This window comes from Perissodus microlepis, chromosome 12 (genome assembly GCF_051167445.1).
Source record: "Perissodus microlepis isolate ML-2025 ecotype Zambia chromosome 12, ASM5116744v1, whole genome shotgun sequence".
Classification (NCBI taxonomy): domain Eukaryota; kingdom Metazoa; phylum Chordata; class Actinopteri; order Cichliformes; family Cichlidae; genus Perissodus; species Perissodus microlepis.
Genome location: NC_140472.1, coordinates 37,133,800 through 37,142,372, shown reverse-complemented (window position 1 = coordinate 37,142,372; position 8,573 = coordinate 37,133,800). Strand labels below are relative to the sequence as shown.

Genomic DNA, 8,573 nt, shown 5'->3' with positions numbered 1-8,573 from the left:
TAACTTTTTAATAAAGAAAAGATGGAAAATAATGATTTCTCCCATTTTACAGTCTGTCACACTGAACTTGTATACAAAAAGAAATCTTATGACTAATAAAATACATTTCACAATCGTATAAAACAAAATAACAGGATAACAAAAGTATCACCGACTAAACATTTCCCTCTAGTGGACAAATTAACAATAGCGCATTACATTTTCACTTGCTTGTGCTTTACAGACAAAATGACTGTTAACAAGCTCACGTACCTGCAGAAGACATAAAACACACTCAACAGGTGTCTTCTGATGGTACCAGCAATTGTAACTCCTACAATGTAAAACAACATCACAAAAAGCACAGAAAAACAGTAAATCCAAACACATTTCCTGCTATGCACAGCAACCACTAGGGGGCTAACAAAAGCTTACTGCCAAAGAGCGTAAATACGGCAGAAACACTGTTTAACAGCAACCAGCCTTTGTTTCGGTTACACAGAAACTTTTTAATATCAATATGAACCTATATACATCGACATGTACAACTTATGTAACAACATTCACACCAGAAACCATAAAAATTCCAGAGCCTTTCATTACAGAACTTACCCTCACAGTACAAATGCGCGCTGTGAGGAGCGGAAGCCTTAGCAGCTTCTAAATGCTAGAGTGAGATCCGGTTTCTGGGTTTCCAAAATAAAATACAATTTAAAAAATGATAAAATTCACAATTAAAATAATAATTAAGAACAGGTAAGTGAATGTTTTTCCAGATGTATTTTTAACTCCGTTACACCTGGGTCCTCGTCACAAAACATGACATCACTGTTTTGTACATTTTAACACAATTTAATCCCCACATTTGTGAAAGAAAAGCAAAACACTTTTTGAAAAGTTTGTAACAAAACTATCAAATCTGATAAAGGTTATTTAAATGCTGCAAAAGAAGAACGGATTGGAATAAAAAAAAAAATACATATCCTAACCTTAATTAGTGGGGACGAATAATGAATGATGCTCATAGTGAGTAAAAAGTAAACTGAGTGCATTTTTGGACAGGGATTCACTTTTAATGTGTATGTGTAATATAATACAGACACATAAAAATACACTCCAAAAATAGAGGAGTCCTTATGATATACAAATGTACAAAATATTAATATTAATATAAATTATAGAGAGAGACAACAGGAGTTATAAGGCTAATTAGCATCCAGTCAGTTAGCTAGTTAGTACCTTGGGCTTAATATCGGCACATGCAAATAGGACAAAATAAGCAGTTTCTCTCCTTCCATTCCAAACAGGACAGTAGTAACAACAGCAGGCTACAGACAATTTTTAAGTTTTAGCTTTTAAAAAGGCTATATAAATTTCAATGGGAGCAACAAGACGGTCAAATGTTGCTGATTTTACTACAGAGCAGGACGGATTGTAGGGTAGCAAACATTGTCGGAAAACACGTTTTCAATACTGCAGGTTAGCTGGGTGTAATGTTTTTCAGCTAAAAAGAAACACGGTCTGACTCCTACCTAACGATATAAGAGTAACTGAAGGTTAAATGCAGCTAACATGTCCTGTTTTAAGCCAGGCACTCACACATCCGCTCCGCTGCGTCTCAGCCGCCATCGCTCTGGCAGAAAGGACGCTAGAGCCAGAGCAGGGGAGAGCTGGAACAAACCATTTTGGGGGGATCTATACTTTTGTTGTTAAAGTGTTACGTCTCAACCAAGTACTGTATGCTTTTTATACTTTTAGTAGTGTGACACACAAACAGCAAATATTGTCAAAAAAAAGTAAGAAATCTTTGGGGGTGCTTTGATTCATAAAAAATGGGCAAAAAACGCCCCTGCATTACTCAATGAGAGTAACGTATTCTGAATTACTTTGGATTACTTAATATATTATCTTGTTTTTTACAACTACATGAATGTACTATTGCTGTGTGATCTATTACTATTACTGAAGGTTACTCTCCATACCAACACCAACTAGATGTTTAAATCTTAATATAAATGAGTAACAGTAGGTGGACATTAGGTAAGGCTGCACTTTTTGCAGCGATCTCGTGTAGAAAACTATTCCGCGCGTATATAAAACAGGTCCGCGGCTCAGAACCGTAGTAAAGGGACCTCTGGCTAATACGTCGGGTTCGTGTCGGGCTCGTAGCTGAAAACTAGCTTTACTTTGTTGTCTGGGTCGACTTTGCTAGCGAGAGACAGAGAGAGGCGTTGAAAGGCTGCTGCAACGGAGCTTATTGTTTCAGAGGAAACACGAACACAGCGTACAGTCGAGTCTTAATAGCTTACTTACAGCTGGACTACACTGCCCACGAGGCTACATTCTTCAGGGCGATGCCTGTAACACTCTGCCTGTTGCCTTCTTATTAAGTCATTTTTTGAACAATAATTTTTAAAAATATTTCTTCATGTCAGTATGCGGGCTGCAAATAGAGGTGACGTGGGCCGTGAGATTGAGACACAGACATTGGAGCCTCTTAATGCGTGTTTTGTTTGGGTTTCCACCGGCGTGGACACCAAAAACAGAGAGGGCATAGCCGAACATATGAAACAGGAAAAGACCGCCGTGTAATCCTTTTATTTCAACAAAGTAACTGTATTCTGAATACCACCTTTTTAAACTGTAACTGTAACGGAATACAGTTACTCATATTTTGTATTTTAAACAGGTAACGGTGGTTCATGTACTCTGTTACTTTCCAACACTGACTGTGGGACGCAATGAAATTGAAATTGAGGGTGTGTCAACAAAAAGGTGTGTAATAAATAATATTTGAAATGCATTTGATTTATGTTTAAAGAATGGCAAACAATCACATAATTTATGACTTTTAGAAAAAAAATCACTGTAAGTGAAATATGTGGACACGAAATGTTGCTGCACACACACACACAGACAGGTAGACGCGCGTGCGCCGTGTTACGCCGCACTGGCCACAGTTATTGCTTATTAAATACATTCCGGTGACGTCATCACAGCGCGTCACCAGCAGCTGACCCGGCAGCATGTGGCGGACCGGGGCGACCTTGGTGTTCGGAGCGGGACTCGGAGCGGCGGCGAGCCGTCTGTTGAGCGCCGGAGGCTGGCGTGAGGAGGGGGGAGCCGGCCTGATGAGCCGGGTCCCGGTCATCCCGGTACCGGGAGTCCCGACGGTGCAGGCATCAGAGCTGCAGGTGAGTGTGCGTGAGGTCATAGACTTCCGGCATTTGCTTGTGTGTGTGTGTGCTCCAAAAGTGTCTTCTATCTAGTTTTCCTAACATCGTTTCCTTGACCCGATGAGGAAAACAAGTTAGGAGACGCTTAACGTCTCTGCTTAACGACGTGACGCCGGATCTCCGGAGTGTTAAAAACTACAACTTGCAGGAGACGGAGTACGAAGCGCGCATCTCACTTTAGCTGTTTGTGAGACCCACAGCAGACCGGTTCTCCTTCAGCCTCCTCTCATTTATCTGAGCTGCTGTTTTCACAGAGAACACTCGAGCCTGAGCTCACACTGGAGCCGCTGATTCTCTCTGCTGGTTCTCACTGACAGTCCCTGCTGCTGTATGTCGGTAACAGCCAGTGGCGGTTCTAGCCTGTATTGCGCCCTGGGCGAACACTCCCTCTGGCATCTCTGTTTTGGACAGTGCTATCTATGCTGTTGTATGCAGAGGCAGCAGGTTGAGTGAACCACTGAACCACAAGGCCAGTAATGTTGTGAGGAGGATGGAGCTGAACTCCGTTAGGGTGGTGTCTGAGAGGCAGATGTTGTCCAAGATAAGGACAATCATGGATAATACCTCCCACCTACTCCATGACATGCTGGCTAGTGACAGGAGCACACTCAGTGAGAGACTAGATTACCCACAATGCACCACTGAACAACACAGGAATCATTCCTGCCTGTGGCCATCTCCCTGTACAACTCCTCCACCTAACACACTGTAAACACTGCAATAGTTACAGCCTTTTTACACACGCTCTTTTCTAATCTGGAATATTCTTGTCAATTTTCTTGATATTTATTTATCATCACCTCTGTTAATCCTTGATATTTATAACTGAGTGATCTGTATATATTCGTGCTATTTCTTAAACGTGTAAAATCTGTAACATAATTTATTGTTTGGAGTTTAGTCTGTTACTATATTTAAAATTACTTCTTGGAGCAACTGTAACCCACATAATTTCCTTAGGGATTAATAAAGTATTCTGATTCTGATTGTTTCAGGATGACCTGCCATTATCCAATCACACATCTGCTTACCTGGATCTGTTGCTCATTTCTCTTCTTTTCTCTATTTTCTAAACTGACCACCTGATGACTTTGAACTTTTCTTGTCCATCTTCTATTGGTTTTAATTTTGCACTCCAGTATGAACACAAATCCCCCAACCCGAGGATCACCACAACATAACCTAACAGACCCACACCTTAGTTCACAGATTCACTTTGTCTAAGGTGTATTTCTGGGATTTCGCAGAACCCAGGATTCAAATCATGAATACATAATGGGCTTGGATTTACAACATGCTGAATGAAATGTGCTCTATTTGGAAGCAGCAGGTCTTCCTCCCCTTTCGACGGGTTGTGTGTGAGACTTTAAATCATCAAACTGTAAAATATAAATTTTAAATTGTTATTGATCCCTTTACCCCGAGTCCTAAAGTGTATCTTTATTTTCTTACTCTTCTTATATTTATTGTTTGTTTACTTGCACTGCTGTAACTGGAGCCTCGTCTCGTGTCTCTATATGCTGGACTGTATGTAGCGGAGATGACAATAAAGTTTACTTTGACTTCAGCAGAGCAGGCGCACCGAGGGCTCTCGCGCTCACTTTTCGTGTATAGAATTTCGAAAAAACATCGGTGCAAATTATAAGTCTGCATCATGATGTCTGGTGTTTTCGTGTTTGTTGTTTTGTTTTTATTTTTTGAGTTGGTTATTAGACGCTGTTCCAGCCACCAGAGAATCCCCCGCCGCCCCGCCCTCTCCTCCCTGTGCCGCAAGCAGCAGGCGCACCTCGCAAACGGAGGGCGCCCTTACTCCCTGCAAATGGGCGATAGAAAACCGATCGGTGCCTGTACCATTCCCAATATGCGCTGGCTGATATCAGGGCAGCATGAGTATGAGCAACTTTATTTTTTCTTTTTTGCCGATGCCCGTGATGCCGCCGCGGGCAACCGCCCATGTCGCCCATATCAAAAACCGCTACTGCTAACAGCACATCCTCCTGTGACTGTCATGTCACAATCATTTGGCTCACTGGGTAAAAATAATGAAATCCATGGTATGTTCTTCTATCTGGCTGCTGTGGAACTCGTTTCCTCCGCCCTGCGACTGCATTTCCTCCATCATCACTGATCCTAGCTGACCTGAAGCAAACATGAAGCCTGTAATATAACAAAGGGCATCACTAATGATCACTGGGCTCATACAGCATGCTACATGCAGCAGCAACTCAACAGGAAGTAGTTTTTATTCACTCAGGCTCCAGCTGTGACTTTAACAGCTGCTCATAAAACTATGAATATATCAAAATGCAGTTAGAAGGAACATTTACACCATCTGCTGCACGCTGTTCATGTCGATGCTGCAGCAGCTCCTTCAGGTGTGTGAGTCTATAAAAACACTGAGGAAGAAGACTTTCATATACTCATTCATATACATTATTGATCAATTAGTGGGAGGAGTCTCTGTGTTCCCGATTGGCTGATTGAGTGTGTCTCTGTGTCTAGGTGAGTCCAGGTAGCTCAGGAGCTGTGATGAAGTATGGCTTCCCCTCACTGGGCAACATCAAGACCAGAGAATCCTACGTCACCTCCTACGACCCCCGCACGCGCACTGCATCCTGGGTAATAGAGCGGCTAAACCCCGCCTCCCTGAGCGGACTGTCAGACAGGAAGTACTGCGAGTTCAAAGAGGATGACAGGTGCGACAGGAACAGGGCAGGTAAAGTTCATGTTCACATCAGTGTTCTCCCACCGGGCTGTCAAACACAGGGCACGTGGGCCAGAACCGGCCCTCATGAGGTGCGAGCTGGACTCGCCTTTCTGCAGCTCCTATTGAGATGCTGTAAAAATCCAACTGTGCGAGCAGAGCTGCAGATAAACACCGTGACCTCAACTTTCCTTGCTTGAAAATTGTGGTCCGTGCAGGTTAACGAGGCGACAGGTGAAGGACGATCTTCTCTACCTGTGAAGTTGTTTGAATTCTTAAAGTGTAACATCTGTTTTCATTCATTGGCAGCGTTCATGTTTTCCACCGAGCGACCAATGCCGACTACAAGGGGAGCGGGTTCGACAGGGGCCACCTGGCCGCAGCAGCCAACCACAAGTGGAGCCAGAAAGCCATGGACGACACGTTCTACCTGAGCAACGTGGCTCCACAGGTGAGACTTTTTACCTGCACAGGCTCATCCAGAGTATTGATTACCTGATTGATTCTATGGATCTCTGGTGTTTGTGAGCAGAACCCTCACCTGAACCAGAACACCTGGAACAACCTGGAGAAACTCTGCCGCTCCCTCACCAAACGCTACCTCAACGTCTACGTCTGCACTGGCCCGCTCTACCTGCCCAGGTAACCTGCTGCCCATCCTTCTGTGATGACTGAGGGGAGGGGCTTGGGAATGACATTGTCAGGTGCGTGTTTCAGGCAAGAGGCTGACGGGAAACTCTACGTTCGATATCAAGTGATAGGACGAAACTACGTCGCCGTGCCGACACACTTCTTTAAGGTGAGGCTCACCCGCCGGATGATGTCAGCACTCTTGCCCGTCAGCTGGCGATAAGTTCACCTGTCCCATGTGCCCTCAGGTGCTGATCCTGGAGCAAGCAGACGGCAAGGGGGTGGAGCTCCGTTCGTACGTATTACCAAACGAACCTATCAGCGAGCAGGTTCCTCTGGAGCGTTTCCTGGTTCCCATAGAAACCATCGAGCGCACGTCAGGACTCCTGTTTGTGCCAAACATCATGAAGAGGACCGGCGGCGGCGCACGGGCCATCGCTGACAGATGAGCTGCATTACCCACAATCCTCTGCTTCAGACTTCCTTTAATCACAGATCAATAACGTTCGAACGTGTTTATGAACTTAATTATTTGTGAACTATCGTGTGAGCATTGCTTCTGATCGAACAAACACACAACATACCAAAACAATTTTATTTAATGTTACAAAGCATCGGCACCTTCAAAATAAAAGTCTTTTTTTTAACCCACTCCCTGTCCCGATTTCAAAGTGTTTTTATAAAGTCTGTCCATGGGGACACCGCATGTTGATTGGCTGCAGGTCAGCTGTTGTCCAGCTCCACGTCGTCACTGAGCTCTGACAAGATGTCAGACAGCTGATAAAGTCTCTCCTTCTCCTCCTCTTCCTGCGCCTCCTTGGGCTCACACTTCTTCAGTCTCTCCTCCAGGACAGGGACGGCTCTGCTCTGCAGGAAGTCGATGATCTCTGAGAGACAGACGATTACAGATTACTGCAGGCTCACCTGAACACGACACTTAAACCTGAATTACTCTGTTTGAACAACTGAACCTGAGAGCTTGCATGCTGCATTCAGGTGCTCAATGAAAACTGGGAAATCTGAGGGGTGTGCTAAATGCAAGGACCACACATCCAGGCTTTGTTTGAGCCCCAGTCTGAGTAACGCCCGGGGTGCCTGTCTGTCCGCGCAGTTTGAGCTGCACTACAGCTCAGCTGCTCCTGACCAGGTGAGCAGTTTAGTTACCATTGTGATCGAACAGGTAAGAAGACTTCAGAGGGGTCGGGCTGTCTCAGGTGTGCTCGACATGACTCGTTTGTGTGGTTTGGTTTTGGAGAACAGATTCGGCGTGCCCTCGTGTTTGTGTGGACGGAAACGCACTGCACACAAACAGGTGAGGTCACGTGACCCGACACTCGGGTTTAATCTGACACTGCGACGCAAACAGGAAGTGGAACACACACCAAGCTCGAGCTGCTCACCTGCGTACGACAAACTCGTCCAGTTTGGAACTCTGGAAACCTTCAACCTGTAAAACATCTTCTGAACACACATCGGCGTCACAGTCCTGAAACACACACACACAGGTATGACACCACAATACTGCCTGTAGTACAGTCTATTGTGTACTTAATACTAGTTTGACCTCACCCGATGAGTCCAGCCACCTCGTCCCAGTCGATGTCCGCTGCGTCGTCCACATGCATGTTATAGAGCCTGAACACACACACACACACACACACACACACACACACACACACACACACACACACACACACACACACACACACACAGTGATGTCCATCATGACCGGAGGTTTGTCCTGCATTCTCATTGGCTGCTTAGCGAATGCTCTGATGGGTTCGCGTCACTCACGTGTTGATGAGCTGGATTTTTGCGGCGTACCCCTCGGCACCTCGGTTGAACACTCTTCCCTTTGAGGACAGCTTAGACTTCAGCAGGGAGAACCTGGAAAACACCAACACCTGAGTTATACCTGAGGATCCGCTGCTGGCGTGGAATGTACCGGGTCTGGTTCACGTGAGCAGCGGAGCACCGACCACTTGAGACGACACTGGATCCAGGACCGGGTCTCCACCTGCTCG

The 8,573-nt window shown here is 45.2% G+C and overlaps 2 protein-coding genes across 6 annotated transcripts in view; one reads left to right on the top strand and one right to left on the bottom strand.

The window, feature by feature from the left end:
* Window positions 1–2,973: 2,973 nt before the first annotated feature.
* On the top strand, window positions 2,974–7,200 carry endog (endonuclease G). Of its 2 annotated transcripts, none has more exons than XM_084946001.1 (6): window positions 2,974–3,173; window positions 5,718–5,911; window positions 6,229–6,370; window positions 6,452–6,561; window positions 6,637–6,718; window positions 6,813–7,200. In XM_084946001.1, the coding sequence occupies exons 1-6, from the start codon at window positions 3,006–3,008 to the stop codon at window positions 6,996–6,998; spliced, it is 882 nt and encodes a 293-aa protein (XP_084802127.1). In that variant the 5' UTR covers window positions 2,974–3,005; the 3' UTR covers window positions 6,999–7,200. The 2 variants fall into 2 exon arrangements, with proteins under 2 accessions (XP_084802127.1, XP_084802126.1); XM_084946000.1 differs by having other exon boundaries at window positions 6,798–7,200.
* The window catches only part of LOC146376983 (uncharacterized), a 10,049-nt gene continuing 8,606 nt past the window's right edge, over window positions 7,131–8,573 (bottom strand). For all 4 annotated transcript variants that reach the window (XM_084945995.1, XM_084945996.1, XM_084945998.1 and 1 more), the window contains exons 7-11: window positions 8,529–8,573; window positions 8,344–8,436; window positions 8,119–8,184; window positions 7,950–8,035; window positions 7,131–7,436 (exon numbers count right to left, since the gene is read on the bottom strand). The exon at window positions 8,529–8,573 is cut by the window's right edge and continues 145 nt beyond it. In XM_084945995.1, the coding sequence (XP_084802121.1) occupies window positions 7,273–7,436; window positions 7,950–8,035; window positions 8,119–8,184; window positions 8,344–8,436; window positions 8,529–8,573 (454 nt within the window). In that variant the 3' untranslated portion in view covers window positions 7,131–7,272. The remainder of the gene's footprint in view (window positions 7,437–7,949; window positions 8,036–8,118; window positions 8,185–8,343; window positions 8,437–8,528) is intronic.